Source organism: Bufo gargarizans, chromosome 2, assembly GCF_014858855.1.
Source record: "Bufo gargarizans isolate SCDJY-AF-19 chromosome 2, ASM1485885v1, whole genome shotgun sequence".
NCBI lineage: Eukaryota > Metazoa > Chordata > Amphibia > Anura > Bufonidae > Bufo > Bufo gargarizans.
In genome coordinates this window covers 345,578,257-345,594,740 of record NC_058081.1, presented here as the reverse complement: position 1 = coordinate 345,594,740, position 16,484 = coordinate 345,578,257, and the positions used below count along the sequence as shown (strand labels likewise).

The 16,484-nt window shown below is 43.6% G+C and overlaps 1 protein-coding gene across 1 annotated transcript in view; it reads left to right on the top strand.

Moving 5' to 3' along the window:
* GNPTAB (N-acetylglucosamine-1-phosphate transferase subunits alpha and beta) overlaps window positions 1-16,484 on the top strand; it is a 93,093-nt gene that overhangs the window by 62,421 nt on the left and 14,188 nt on the right. The window contains exons 10-18 of the mRNA XM_044280693.1: window positions 221-391; window positions 1,579-1,702; window positions 2,330-2,530; window positions 3,441-4,390; window positions 5,828-6,027; window positions 9,263-9,482; window positions 12,049-12,162; window positions 13,170-13,255; window positions 14,772-14,870. Of these exons, the coding sequence (XP_044136628.1) occupies window positions 221-391; window positions 1,579-1,702; window positions 2,330-2,530; window positions 3,441-4,390; window positions 5,828-6,027; window positions 9,263-9,482; window positions 12,049-12,162; window positions 13,170-13,255; window positions 14,772-14,870 (2,165 nt within the window). The remainder of the gene's footprint in view (window positions 1-220; window positions 392-1,578; window positions 1,703-2,329; window positions 2,531-3,440; window positions 4,391-5,827; window positions 6,028-9,262; window positions 9,483-12,048; window positions 12,163-13,169; window positions 13,256-14,771; window positions 14,871-16,484) is intronic.

Below are 16,484 nucleotides of genomic sequence, written 5' to 3'. Positions count from 1 at the left end.
GGCTCAAAACGCCATAGCCATGGTTCCTGAATGAGGCTGGGATTCAAGCATGGCACGTATGTGTGCATCCTGTGAAATGATCTGATCTCCTGATAGGCCATCACTATAAAAGCAACGGAAAACCCCTTTAAGGAGATGGTGGCCTTGCAGTCACCTTCTTGGCTATTGTATTAAGGATATCATGAAAAACACTTTGACTGATTCTCATTTTTTTATACAGGAAATCTTTTTGAATACCAGCCATTTACCTACTTTTAGTTCTCCAGCCATTGAAAGCCACATTCATAGGATACCAGGGCTTTCCCAAAAATTCATATACATGAATGATGATGTTATGTTTGGAACCTATGTCTGGCCTGATGACTTCTTTAGCCATTCAAAGGGACAAAAGGTAAGTAACTGGCATGTTAATTGAAGGATTTCTTGCCCGCACGCATTTTCCCCTATCCGAGGGCTTGTTTTCATTCCATGTTTATATTTATATATTTTAGGAAACTAAAACAACTAAAAATAATAATTGTTAATGATATTTTAAATAATTGGTTTTTATTTTTTATAGTACAATGCATTTTTAAGTTGTGTTCCCCCTTTCTGTCATTTTAGATAAGAGATGTGAAGTTTTAAGTCATAGGGCTGGGGAACAGGTGCAGTTTAGGCTAGCAGGGGCCTTTTTTTATTTTTAAGGTTTTTTATTGTGTCTTTATCTTTTTTACACTTTGTGCCACGATAGACCTTTTGAGGCCGATTTTAATAGCACATTTTTTTCTTCTATTCCTTATACACTCTATAACTGTGACTAACTTATTAGGTTCTGAGATAAACCTTTAGCGCTGATCTACATCGATCAGTAGGGCTGCAGCGGTAATCGGAATTGCCGCTTCCTGATCTGTGTACATAGTGTTCATTCGGTGATTGTGGCGGCAAAGATGATAATACACCTTCTCCATAGGGAGTCCAGTTGTCTCTGACAGCCAGCTGCACAAGTTCCGTGCAATTGAAGACATTTTGAAACATCTCTATAGTTATATGTGGACCAGCTGATTGTTTTAATTAGGACCTTTCAATGGTCCTGACATTACACTTTTAGTACCTGGCAGTGCGCTAATTTTTTTTCAGACACACTGCTCCTCCCCCCCGCTGTGCCCCCCGTTCTCTTTTGCTGCCCTGTAATCGGTACAGGGAGGAGAAGACGGCCGTGTTTCTCAAGGGGCCTCTCCTTCTCCCTGGCTGTGAGCTGGCCAATCATAGCAGAGCGCGTCACAGCCAGGGAGAAAGTGAACCCCCTGAGAAACACAGTTGCAGTTGTACAGATGCAATTAATTAGCATACAGGGCGGAGAAATTGAACTTGGGGCACCATGGGGGAACAGAGCAGCGCATCTGAAAAAAAAAAAATGTGTGCACTGACATCTACTCATTATGTCCTACACTGCTAGGTAATGTCAGGACCTGTGAAAGGTCCTCTTTAAGATGGTCGGCAGTCCACAAGTAGTTAAAGAATCAGTAACTGATCACAGACTACATTTCTAACATTAAAAAATATATATAACACATCCTTGCATTTTGTACCCATTTTAAGGTTTATTTGACTTGGCCCGTCCCCAACTGTGCAGAGGGATGTCCAGGATCGTGGGTCAAGGATGGTTATTGTGACAAAGCATGTAATAATTCGGCATGTGACTGGGATGGTGGCGATTGCCTTGGTAAGATTATTTATTTACATTAAGCACATTACTTTGTATTTTATTCAGTGCCAACAAATATTGTTTACTTCACTAGGTTTTTGTGCATGTGCTTGTTAAAGGGCATCTGTCAGCAGATCTGTACCTATGACACTGGCTGACCTGTTACATGTGCACGTGGCAGCTAAAGGCACCTGTGTTGGTCCCATGTTCATATGTAGCTGCATTTTTTTGAAAAAAATGAAGCTTTATTAAATGCAAATGAGCCTCTAGGAGCAACAGGGGTGTTGCTGTTGCACCTAGAGTCTTAGCTCTCTCTGCAACTTCTCCGCTCTTTGCCTTTTGATTGACAGGGCCAGGCAGTGATGATGTGATCACACCTAGCCCTAATTTCTAAAGTGCAGAGGACGCAGCAGCTGCAGAGGAGCAGAGCCTCTAAGTGTAATGGTAATGCCCCTATTGCTCCTAGAGATCATTTGGATGTATTAAAACTTCAGCAATGTGGGCACATATGAACATGCGACCAACACAGATGCCTTCAGCTGTCACACGCACATGTAACAGGTCAGACAGTTTCATAGGTACAAATCTGTTGACAGAAGCCCTTTAAGGTTGGTAATGACTTTTTTATCTTTTCAATTTCTATAGGGAACAATGCAGCTGGTCGGTTTGCCCCGGCAATGGCTGGTGCGGGTCTTCTTAATGGACAAGCTTGGCAGCCTGGACTTGGAATAAGTGGTGTATCTTACTGTAATCAGGGTTGTGCCAATTCATGGCTTGCTGATAAGTTCTGCGACCAAGCATGCAATGTGCTCAGCTGTGGGTTTGATGCAGGAGATTGTGGGCAAGGTACGGCATTTAGAGTTGGTGTCAAGCTGTTTACAACCTTCTCTGGATTCAAAAAAAATTAATCTTATAAGTATTTCACTAGCTCTTGTCATGTTTGCCTAGCTGCCAAGATTATTAGTCCGTCACATGATATACCTCAAGTGGCAATTCCCATACCCGGCTGCTTGGCTTTAAAGGATAACTGTCACATTTAGACCCTAATTTCAATTTTCATATATGTAGTTACTAATAACATGATATTCCAGAATCAGTTACTATTAGACTGACTTACCCCATATTTAATAAGATTCAGCCCTTAGCAACCAGTCTGCATAAAACTGTAATTTCACTATTCAGTTAAGATGGCCACCACTGCCCTCACCCTGAGGCTAATCCCGCCTGCCCTCACTAGCCAGTAACAATAGCCCCCCAAAAGTGTCAGTAACCAGAACCCTCCCCCTAAAGGGTTAATCTCCTGCAGCACAAAGGGGTCCTGTTACCACATGTTGCTTTCATTTATAGACTGAGCAGATGGCAGATCTCCCTTCCCTGGTCTGCGCTGCTTCCACTCTGCATTCTCCAGCTCTGCTGAGTGAGGGAGCGTCTGCCAAGCGCAGAGACAGGGAGCCTGCACGCTGCCTGCTTCTGCGTCCTCCGCCCTTCAACACATAGACGGACCATGCCTAGCAACCCTATTTTAAGCACAGGTAAAAGTAGGCAGTACAGGGAACAAAACTGTGGACTTAAGGGGTAATTGAATACACAGTGAAAAGTTGAAATAGGGCCACCAAGGAGATATCACCACAATCCAATACTCAAAAAAAAAACCCCCAAAAAAACGACAGTTATCCTTTAACTATATAGAGTTTTATTTGGTATATACATTTTTTTGGTATTGTAATGTGAACAAGCCAATTTTCTATCTTCCCAGATCATTTTGGAGAGCTGTACAAGCTAAACTTGCTTCTGAATCAAACCCACTATGTGGTTCCAAAAGGGGAATATTTGCCATACTTCAGCTTTACTAATATAGCTAAAAAGGCAGTGGATGGAGTGTACAATGAGAACCCAATTATTCGTCATGCCTCTGTTGCTAACAAGTGGAAAACCATCCACCTCATTCTGTATCCTGGAATGAACGCCACCGTGGTACATTTCAATATTACTTTTCATGATCAAAACGACAAGGAATTCAAAATGCACCTTCTCATAGATGTTGACACAACAGAAGACCAAAAGCGCACTAATACTAGACCTGTACAAGGACAGAAAGAAGCAGGCGTTACTACTCCAACACCAGAAGCAGAAATCCTTTTTGAGGACATCCCAGAAGAAGACCGGTTTCCAAAACGAAAGAAGCAGAAACCAGATGGAAATCACGATTTACATGTCCATATCCCAAACCTGAATGTTTCCTTCCTTCCTAACAAAGTCCAGGTGGCTCTTCAGAGCCTGGACCTTCAACTTCACAATGGTGATATCACATTGAAGGGATACAATCTGTCAAAGTCAGCTCTGCTTGAACCTTTTGTCACTTTATCGCCACGGAAAAAAGAAAATGTAAATGTGCAAAAGCCGATCAGTCAAGCAACTATACCTGAAAACAAAACTATGTCAGAGAATAATGCAGATCCTTCAATGGCCAAATTAGACTCTAGAGTATCAGAGCAGGAACATGGTAAATATTCTGTCCAAAGTGAATCCAAACTTAATAGGATTGGAGGGCTAGGTTCCAAATTGCCGAAAGGTGTAAGTTATTTAGATACTTTGCCAAGAGAAACAGAGGACAATGTCTTTCAAGGTAGAAAACTGCAATATCAACCAAGTTATGAAGGATTCCTACCATGGGAAAGGAAAAAGTACTTCAAAGACTTGTTGGATGTGAGTAGTTTTTGGGTTGATACAGTTTTATCATTTATGATGTCATGTTGACTGGGTTTCTGTCCTCAAAAAATCGTTATGCAGCTGGCTGACATTAGCGATGTGCTAATGTCAGCAGAACATAACTGTATGACTTATATCTCCCTGCCTGCCGCCGTTTGCGCTAAATAATGACTTTTTTAATATGTAAATGAGCCACTAGGTGCTAGTAGGGCGTTGCTGCAGCACTTAGAGGCTCCGTCCTATCACCGTTTGGCACGCCCTTGTATCTGTGATTGACATCCTCTTTCGCCTCTGTGCCTGTAAAATCCCACGCCTGCGCCGTCCCGTTTAGTATTCAGCACAGGCGCAGTGAGTTAATGACGCTCACCTGCTGCCAGTCTCCTCACTGCGCCTGCGCCGAATACTAAACGGGACGGCACAGGCATGGGATTTTACGGGCACAGAGGAGAAAGAGGATGTCAATCACCTTTACAAGGGCGTGCCAAACGGTGAGGGGACGGATCCTCTAGGTGCTGCAACAACGCCCCACTAGCACCTAGAGGCTCATTAGCATATTATAAAAGTCATTATTTAGCGTGAACGGCAGCAGGCAGGGATATAGAAGCCATATAGTTATGTTCTGCTGACATTAGCACATCGCTAATGTCAGCCAGCTACATAACGATTTTTTGATGACAGAAACCCTTTAAGATATAATTGCTGGCCTCGGCAGTAAACATTTTCCTACTTTTTAGGCTACTATATGCGTTTTTGCTGTACAGTTTTGAAATCCAGCAGGGGAACACTTCCATTCTAAAAATACAACTGGCTACATCCATTCAGAACAGATCCGGTTGTATTATATTGAAAAAAACAGATCCGGCACCATTGACCTACATGGTTTTTGGTGCTGGATCTAATTCGTCAGTTTCCCATGCTGCACACACAACGCTGCCTGCGACGATTTTGTGTAAGGCATGGGAATGCAACAAACCAGAATGGAATGCATTCTGGTGCACTCCGTTCCCATTTGTTCAGTTCTGTCCCCATTGACAATGAATGGGGAGAGAACTGATGAGTGCTGCGGTTTTGAGACCCTGTGCCGGATCTCAAAACCAGACATCACAACGCAAATGTGAAAGTAGCCTTAAAGTGAACTTTTTACATTGAACATTCAGTCCAATCTGCCAGCAGAATGGTGTATGGAGCAGGAGGAGCTGAGCAGAGTGCTGTATAGATCTGTGGGGAAGATATAGAAATCCCTGCTTATTTTATGGAGTTTTTGTCCTTTCAGTTTTACCTTTAGCCCTACAGTTCTACAGCCCTACTGTAAGTTTCTGGGACAGATAAATGGGCCAGTGATACCACTAACAGCCATCTTCTTACTATCTGTTCATTGATCTAATGTTTCAGTTTTGCAATCAAACTAGCTATTGTGATGATGATGTTTTGCAGGAGAGAGATACATTGCAGCTTGAGCTTTCTTACATCACTGATGGCAAGCAAGTTAGCAGGAAGCTTCAAGACACATTTGCCGATTCCCTTCGCTATGTAAACAAGCTCCTAAATAGTAAATTTGGCTTTGCATCTCGGAAAGTTCCTGCTCACATGCCACACATGATTGACCGTATCGTTATGCAGGATCTACAGGATTTGTGAGTATACTTTATCACCAGGTGGCTGGCTTTGAAGGAGTGCCCCGTCTATAAGCTAGTAGATCTGTAGGTATGCCAAGTATTGCGAAAAATCAAGCAGCACATAAACCCTTCTTATATGGTAAACTCCTTGCAAGCACTCGCTACCCTTCATTCATTGTTGCTTGCCTGGCAATATGTTATTGTACATTATGTGTTAATACACACCATTATTGAAGAGATGATAAAAAGAAGTGTTGCTGCAGAATCAGAAATCCTCCATTCACTTTGGGATCCCGTTCTGAAGATAGGAGCAGGTCCCAGAGATAGAATCCATGCCTATCTGACAATTATTGCATATCCTAGTGATATGTGCTATAAATGTCCCAGATGGGTAAACGCCTTTAAGGGGGACCTGTCAGCATGATTAACCCTGATAAAACAGGGCATAGTGCCCGGTAGGGTTGATCATGCTGTTTAACACCCAGCACCGTACATTTACAGCGCACTGATCGGGCAGTTGCAGGAGCTGCGCCCGCCCGATCCGTGGCAGGGCTCTGGCAGTCACTGATAGCCAGACCCCTGCTGTATGCGCTGGCACCGGTGAAATCTGACCGAGGCATGTGTGGACTTCAGACGTGTGCAAGGTGTCTATCAGATCTCCGCGCTGCTGTAACGGGGACCCCGATGACAGAGAAGGCAGCCTGATTCCTTCCTTAGGCATCGTGGGTGCCTTCTAGGAGAGTCTGTTAGATCCAGCCCCCTGGATCTCACAGCCAAGCAGGCTGTAAGTGTATCTGTGACAGGTCTGAAAGACTTCTTACACATGAGTGATCTGACAGCCTCATTTTGTTTCACTTTGTCTGTGTGTTGCTGGTATGTCCACACCTCCTGTTCAGGTGTGGATCATGTGATCTTTACCTCTCCCTATTTAGTCTGACTTTACTCATCACTCCTTGCTCTGGAGTTGTGGTTCTTGTTGAGGTCCTGTTCATCCTTCATACTCAGAAGTTAAGTGTTTAGCTTGTTGTGTTTTGTATCTACCCTCCCCCAGTTGTTTACTAGGCCTCAGCAAGACAATGGTTTCTTCACCAGGAAAGGAATGGGTTGTCTCTGCCCTGTCATTACCTTTAGGGCATCTGAGGGTCATCAAGGTTTTCTAGGTTCCTGTGTATGGGCATCTTTACCATTGAGAGGTGCCCATACGGATAGGAGTTAGGGCCAGAGCAGGGTTTTATAGGTGACCCTTTTCCTTCCCTAGCGGTGAGGCCTAGTGTCTGTCCCCCTCTTTCTTGTTGTCTTTTGGTGTTCTCCCCTACTACATCCGTGACATTAATACACTTACAGCCAATGCATCACAATACAGAAGTATTGTAATGCATTGTAAAGGGGATCAGAGCCTCAAAATTTGAAGTCCCAGAGTGGGACAAAAAAATAGGTGAAAAAGTAAAGTTTTACAAAAAAATCTTTTTAAGTTTCAAGTAAAAAATAAAGCGTCCTTTTCTCCAAAATAAAGTAAAAAAAAAAAATAGGGAAAAAAATAAAAGTAGACATATTAGGTATCACTGCTTCCGTATAGACCGGCTCTTTACAAAAATCACATGACCTAACCCTGTAGGTGAACACCGTAAAAAAAAAAAAAAGAAATAAAAACTGTGCTAAAAAAAAACATTTTTTTGTCACCTTACATCACTAAAAGTGCAACACCAAGTGATCAAAAAGGCATATGCCCCCAAAATAGTACCCATCTAACCTTCACCTAATCCCGCAAAAAATTATACCCTCCCTAAGACAATCAAAAATAATATGGCTCTCAGACTATGGAGACACTAAAACATGATTATATTTTTTTGTTTCAAAAATGCTTTTATTGTGTTAAATGTAGGCATATTAGGTATCGCCGCGATCATAACAACCTGCTCTATAAAAATGCCACATGACCTAACCCCTCGGGTAAACACCATAAAAAATAAAAGGTGTTTAAAAAGCCATTTTTTGTTCGCTTACATCACCAAAAGTGTAATAGCAAGCGATCAAAAAGTCATCTGCACCCCAAAATAGTACCAATCAAACCGGCATCTCATCCCGCAAAAATGATACCCTACCTAAGAGAATCGCCCAAAAAATAAAAAAAACTATGGCTCTGAGAATATGGAGACCCTGAAACATTATTATAATTTTTTTATTAAAAAATGTTGTTATTGTGTAAAACATAAATAAATAGAAAAAAGTATACATATTGGGTATCGCCGCATCCGTAACAACCTGCTCTATAAAAATAGCACATGATCTAACCTGTCAGATGAACACTGTAAATAACAAAAAAAAACTGCGCCAAAACTGCTATTTTTTGTTACCTTGCCTCACAAAAAGTGTAATATAGAGCAACCAAAAGTCATATGTACCCTAAAATAGTACCAAAACTGCCACCTTATCCCGTAGTTTTTTCTTGGGGTGCATCAGGGGGTCTTCAAATGTGACATTGCAGCTTAAAATTATCCCAGTGAAATACATCAAGGGGAGAAAAACAGAACTGGATCGCACATCCACAATGCTATGCTTAGATCTAATTGAACTCGCTTCTCAGCGCAATATTAAAGTGTACAGCCCCCTATACTGCATGCATACTGCATGCTGTACAAGAGGCATTAGTGTACATTTTGATCAAAAGGCATGAGCCCACTCACCACGCCAAGGTTGCCTCTTTGAGTGGACAAAAAAGGCGCAGCACAATGCTGTGACAAAGTGGCACTGCCCTAGTAGGCGGCAGATCCCAGGAGTCAAACAGCAACCCTGCCACAAAAACAAAGGCCACACGCAGTACTGCACCATGTGAACAGTTGTCTAACAGAACATGTCCATTTCTATCAGGAACTGCAGATCAATTACCACTTATATGCAGACCTCTGCGATTAAAACCACCTGTGCCGAATGGGAGGAGTGCTGATACCAGTAATAAAGATTAAACATGCATATATACTGGTATCAGCACTCCTCCCATTTGGCACAGGTGGTTTTAATCGCAGAGGTCTGCATATAAGTGGTAATTGACCGCAGCTCCTGATAGCAATGGACATGTTGTGTTAGACAACTGTTCACATGGTGCAGTACTGCGTGTGGCCTTTGGTTTTTGTGGCGCTGTGCTGGTGGGTTGGTCCTTTAAGAAGAGTACGGCATAAAGAAGTTGTGAAGAAGTTGACAACCACTTTTATACGTTAGCCTTTGTGTCATAATAAGTTTTTCTTTGTTATTGCAGGTATCCAGCAGAGTTTGACAAGACATCTGCCCATAAAGTGCGCCATTCAGAAGACATGCAGTTCGCCTTCTCCTTTTTCTATTATCTAATGAGTGCAATCCAGCCACTAAACATCTCCCAGATTTTCTATGAAGTAGACACTGATGGGTCAGGAGTTCTGTCTGATAGAGAAATACGGACACTGGCTACAAGAATACACCAGTTACCTTTAAGTTTGCAGGTAGTTTTATATATGTGTCTTTTCACTAAACATAAGTACATGCTGGACAGTATAGTTCCCACATGTTACCTCATTAGCAGCTAAAGATACCCTGACACACCAATAACACTAGAGATTTTAGAGGGTACTAAAACTTGGCACCCGGATCCGAAACCTAGAACCATTTTACTGTCACTTGACTCCTAAGACAGAATCAACAGACTCTTTGCTCTACAGCCAAGCACTACACAACAACACAGTATCACTGACACTTGACATTTTCACACTGAACTCTTCTATATTTTGTTTCTTTGCTCCTATTAATAATTGCTTGTAAATACATTATATTATGCGTACACTTATTACATTCTGTCCAGTTTGCAATCACTCACTCCAATACGGATTCATTGTAACTGGGCAGCAGAGTGCTGTTTAGACAGCAAGATCTGCTGTCCTGACATGATAATTTAGGTGCCCAGACATAAAACGATTATTTCCCCCAATGAATGGCACCTTTAAACAGGCAGATTATCAGGAATGAACGTTCATCCCCAATAATCTGCCGTGTCAAACCGGCATTAGGTATGGGTTACTTAAGTAATGCACTAATGCATTACTTTGAAAGCCTAATGCATTAAAGGGGTATTCCCATCTCTAGGATAAGGCCCTGATGCCTGATAGGTGTCGGTCCCACCTCTGGGCCCCACACCTATACTTAGAACGGACCCCGCAAAGTGCCAGAGGGTGCAACGCACATGCACAGCCGCCCTCCATTCATTCCTATGAGAGCAGCAAAAATAGCCGAGCACTGGCTCGGCTATTTCCGTAAGCCCCATAGAGGTGAACATAGCACTTTCTACGCTTGCGCAGTGCACTTCCCATTAATTATAATGAGACTTCTGAAAATAGCCAAGTGAGCCGCTCAGCTATTTTTGGCGCACCCATAGAAATGAATGCGTGCTCCGTTCTAAGTATAGGTGGGGTCCACCTAGCGATATGACCCCACCCCAATGTCCCAGATGGGAATAACCCTTTAATGGTTTAGACATTGAGAAGAATCCCCTTGAAAACAATGGAGACTGTGATAGTAATGTTTTATTTGTGATCTTCAGTAAAAATTATGAAAACAAAAAAAAATGTCAGATGGAGCATTTCAAAGTCATCATCTAGCCCCAGCCTAATAGCATTTAATGGCATATGGGCATCATTCCATAAAACCACACTTCACATTTTAAGCATTCTGTTTTACAGTATGTTTGATAATTCACTGCCTAAAGAAACATTTTATGAGTAGTTAGGCAGCACTGTCTGAAATTACTCACATCTTCAGCTCAGGAAAAATGTGGTATTGCGCTGAGGGTAGAGGAGAGAAGCTTTGCAGGGCTAAGAACAGGTCCTTCTGTGCTGCAGCCTAAATAAAGTTTATTTTTTTCAGGCTGGAGATATCGATGTCCTATCCTCAGCAGAAGTCATCAATATCAGATCAGTGGGGGTCAAAACCAACCACTCCCACCTAGGGTTGGGCGATATACCGGTATTACGATATACTGCGGTATAAAAAAAACTGCGATATGGCGATATCGCTGTTTCCTAAATACCGCAGTATTTTGTGACGTCATCAAAGCGGTCATGTGCGTTGACCGCTTCTAAACATGCGTCCTCCCGCCCCTGCAACTTGCATAGCACTGAGTACAAAACTACAAACATTACTTCCTCTCGCTCCTGGCTCCTTCTTGCTCCGCCTCCCTCAGTCAAATCGCCAGACTCCACCCACCATCTGACATCATCACCGTCCGTCACCCCTCTGTGCCGGTTCTATTGTATATGTGGCGAACTCTGTGTGAGTACTGGTGTCTCTGTAGAGACTTTTCCTGCGGCTGCCTCGCTAGTGTGTGCTGTGTTGACAAAATATAACTTCCCGTAGCGGCCGCCCCGGCTCGCTCTCCTCCTTGCTCCCATATTAAAATCTCCGTCCACCGGCATCTGATGTCAGAATCGGAGCACACAAGCGAGGCAGCCGCGGGAAAGGTATATCGCAAAGTATTACTGCATGTATGGTGGCCTGTGGCCACAAGACTTTATTATAACGCCTCCTTGTGGCTGCCCCCATACAGTGTAACGCCTCCTTGTGGCTGCCCCCATACAGTGTAACGCCTCCTTGTGGCTGCCCCCATACAGTGTAACGTCTCCTTGTGGCTGCCCCCATACAGTGTAACGTCTCCTTGTGGCTGCCCCCATACAGTGTAACGTCTCCTTGTGGCTGCCCCCATACAGTGTAACGTCTCCTTGTGGCTGCCCCCATACAGTGTAACGTCTCCTTGTGGCTGCCCCCATACAGTGTAACGTCTCCTTGTGGCTGCCCCCATACAGTGTAACGTCTCCTTGTGGCTGCCCCCATACAGTGTAACGTCTCCTTGTGGCGTCCACTGTTCAGTTTTTGGCACCTGCCGCAAACGGCTGATCACTGGGGGTGTTTGGTGTCCGATACCTGAACCCCCCACTTGCATTCTTCTTTTTGTAAAAGTAACTGTATTGCGTTTATCGTTGTTTGTGATTATTTCACATTTTTAAAACAATTGTGTTCTAGGATTTGACTGGCTTGGAACATATGCTTATTAACTGCTCCAAAACACTCCAGCTGAACAGCACAGAGGATTCGATTGCTCCAGCAACACAAGAATCGTATTATGATCCAAATTTGGTAAAAAAAAAAATATATATATTTTGTTTAGTTTTGTGTTTATGTTGTAATTAAAACCAATGGTGTCAATAATTAAAGTGACCCTCCTATTCCTCTTTTTGTCACTGGTGGTTTAGTACCTTCTGTTTGCGCTGTAATAGAAACCAGCTCTCCCTGCACTGACTTTCTGGTGAGCCTGTGGTGGACGTGTTTATCCACATCAGCCAATCAGAAGTGGCAAAGCTGTAGGGAGGAGGGGAGAGCAGCCTGAACCAGTGATGAGACGGGGGGGGGGGGGGGGTCTTAGACTCCCCGTAGTCAATGTAGTTCAACTGTAGTCATGGCTTTGCCCTAATGGATTTGACAAGCAGCAAGATCTGAGGAAAATAGCAGGAATCCATCGTCTATAGGTACTGACTTCCATATCATTTTTAACTCCTGACTGGACAGAAGCTTACACAGAGATCAGGTGTAATGATTTGCCCAGTAGCAGACCGATCTCTGCTGGACCCAATTATAGTCAATGGGGCCGGCGGGCATTGTGGTAATATCCGGCAGTGCCAGATTTAGAGAGCTCCAGCGGGCTGTTCTATGTTGGAAGAGCCTGCTGGAACTACAATTCGAGTGTACAGGAAGCCTTACACTTCAAGGGTGCAGTCTAGTTTGGTACTTTGCTGTTTTTGTTTGTTTTTTCTTATTTTTCTTGTTTTTTTCATCTCCGCATTTTAAAAGCAATAACTTTATATAGACCTATAACGGCTTGTTTTATGTGGGACAAGTTGTATTTTTTAATGCCACCAATTTGGGGTACCTTTACTGTAGTTTTGGTGCGGCACTTTGAAAAAACGGAGCAATTTCACCATTGTTTGTAGGGTTACGTTATTGCGGTGTTCACTGCTCAGTAAAAACTACATTAACTTTAGTCTACAGATAACTATGATTAAATTATATTTGAAGCAGAACGTTTTGAATGTATCTACACTTTTAGTGTCTATGAATTAAATCTGAGAATGTGTTTTATTTTATAGCCTTCTGTCACTAAACAGCTGGTAATGAAGTGTAAACCGGTTACAGATCTGATACGGAAGGCATACAAAGATAAGAATAAATACAGGTATGGTGTTCATGTTGCTTTTAGACAGCTTATATGTTCAGATTCAAGTGACTTAATATTTGGAGGGGTAATGTCATCAGATATGTCGCAATAAAACCATCTCATCTGAGACGTGTGCTTGACAATTGAACATCATGGACTTGGTCCCATTTTCCTAGGTGCCCGCATTCTTGGGTAAATTACAGTTTTTTAAAATGCAAATGAACCCCTAGGAGCAACGAGGGTGGTGCCATTGCAACTTGTTGCTCCCAGAGGCTCCATTCACTGCTCTTCATGCTGTGCACCCACCACTGACTGACAGGGTCAGGCATTGATGATATATCCACTCCTGGTCCAGAGGTCTCGCAGGAGCCCTTTCAGTGCACGTGCTGGAGAGGGTCTAAACAACCATTTATATGCAGAGAAGTACTGCTTGGGTGGTATCAAGAATAATTGGTCCTATACTATGAAAATGAATCCTGGCTTTTCAACACGCAGAAGAAGCATTTCCCTTCCGGTCACCATTGATTCATAAGTTTACATAGTTGATGCGGTTGAAAAAAGACAGTCCAGCAAGTTCAACCAAGGGATAGGTGGGGACGCGAATCCCAGAAGGAAGCGAGACTCAGATTTCTACACTTTTTCATAAGCATTAATGTCATTTACTTTTAAGAATTCATCTAAACCCTTTTTGAAACTGTCCACTGTTCCTGCTGTGACCACATCCTGAGGATGTCTATTCCACAGATTCACCGTTCTTACAGTAAAGAAGCTTTGACGCTTCTAGAGACTGGACTTTTTCCTCTCCAATCGGAGGCAATGACCCCTTGTCTTTTGAAGGCATTTTACATGGAACAGTTTTTCACAGTATTTTTTTGTATGACCCATTTATATATTTCTATAGGTTAATCATGTCCCCCCTTAGACGTCTCTTCTCAAGACTAAATAAATTAATTATTTTAATCTTTCTTCATAACCAAGACCCTCCATGCCCCTTATCAGTTTAGTCGCTCTCCTCTGTACTTTTTCCAGCTGCAGAGCATCCTTTCTATGTACTGGTGCCCAGAACTGAACTGCATATTCCAGATGAGGCCGCACCAGTGCTTTGTAAAGTGGTAGTATTACATCCCTGCCCCGCGAGTCCATGCCTCATTTAATGCATGACAATATCCTGGTGGCCTTAGAAGCAGCTGATTGACATTGTATGCTGTTATTTAATCTACCATCCACAAGGACACCCAAATCCTTCTCTATAAGTGACTCTCCCAGTGTTACATCCCCTAGGACATATGAAGCACAGAGATTATTACTACCAGGATGCATAACTTTACATTTATCCACATTGAACCTCATTTGCCAAGTTGCAAGCTACTATTATAGCAATAAGAGAGATCATGTCTTAAAGATTTTTATGCGGGTCAGATAATGATTTTGATAATATGACATACCCACTGAAATTAAACTGCTTATCACTGTATGTAAGGTTGTGGCTTTGCAATCATTTTGGTAAATGGTATTGTATTTAAAAATGTTTAAGGTTTGAAATTATGGGAGAAGAGGATATTGCATTCAAAATGATTCGTACTAATGTATCCCATGTGGTTGGCCAGTTAGATGACATAAGGAAAAACCCACGGTAAGAACATTACTTCTTTTACTATACTAGTGCTTTTGTAATATTAATAAAATATAATTAACAAGAATTTTCAAGAAGACCTGCTTGAAGAAAAATATTAAAGGGGTTCTTCTGAATTTTGATATCGATGGACTATCCTCAGGAGCACCAATCAGCTGTATGAAGAGGCTGTGGCACATTGGTCACATGGCCTAGTCGCAGCTCAAACACATTCAAGTCAATGGGCCTGTGCTACAATACCAAGGCGGTAAGCTGTGAGGAAGCTCATCCTAGCTCCAGCAAGCGTCATGGCTTCCTCAAACAGCTAACAAGTGGGGGTGCTGGGAGTCTGACCCCTGCCAATCTCATATTGAGGACCTATCTTAAAGGGGTTATCAGAGACTAAAAAATTTCCCCCATATGCCCGTGCCCCTCGCACTGAATCTACTTACCTGGCTAACCACGCTGCTCCTGGTCCCCGCACCGCCGCTGCTTCTCCCCATGCACGGTTGAAAATATCCGGTGTCAGAGGGGAGCATCCCTAGCGTCACCCGCGCTGGTTCCTGTCACCGCCTGCCATTGGCTGGTCCCCCTCGACACCGGATGTTTTCATCCACTCATGGGGAGAAGCGGCAGTGCGGGGACCAGAAGCGGTGCAGGGAGCCAGGTAAGTATATTCAGTGTGGGGGCCCGGCTTTATGGGGGGCTGTTTATAGTATTGGATAACCCCTTTAACCACTTTCCATCTGGGCCATTTGCCCCCTTCCTGACCAGGCCTAATTTTGCAAAACTGACATATCTCACTTCATGTGGTAATAACTTTGGAACGCCTTTATTTCTCGTACTTTTTTCCATTGGGGGACACAGACCATGGGTATAGCTTAGAGGTATTAGTAGGAGGGACACTATGCAAATGAAAGAGCTCCTCCTCCTCAGGCTATACCCCCCGACTCCACCAGGAGGAACTCAGTCTTTGCTTAGTGTCTGGTGAAGGAGGTTGACGCTCTCTGATTCTACTCCTTTTTGTTATTTTTATTCTAGATGGGGACACAGGTCGGCATGGCGCCTTCCTGGTCCCCCGTGGAGTGCCCGCCGCCGTCTTTGGGACGTTGCCTGGCTGCCTCCATTTCCCCCCAAGAAGATAAGTGGATCCGGGCTCGACCTGTTAGCTCCGGCATCCCACCAGCTGCTGGGACGCCTGCTGCCTACCCTCCTCCAGAGCACTGTTCTCCTGGATTGGAGTCAGAAGTCTGAAGAGGCGCATCCCTGCTGGTCTGGACATCGAGGGAGCATGCTGAGCAGATAAGTATTGCCCAGTCCCTCCCCCTCCCTCTGTGTCTGTTTGTCTGTGGCTACCTGGGTGAGCTTGAAGATGGATCCTGATGGGGCACTTTCTTCATTTTGGCACTGGAGTACTGGCATGGAGCGGGACCCCTCGCCTAAGCTCTCCACCAGGGTGGCTGACTTAGTGGCGGCTGTCCGAGACGCCTTTATTCTCCAAGGGGATTCTCCTCCTTCCACTGGTCAGGAGTTCCCCCTTTTTCCGTCCAGGCAGTCGGAGACTACCATGTTCCCGGTCCATGAGGGATTTTTCCGCGGTCATGTCCAGGGCCTGGGGTAGTCTTAATAAGGTTC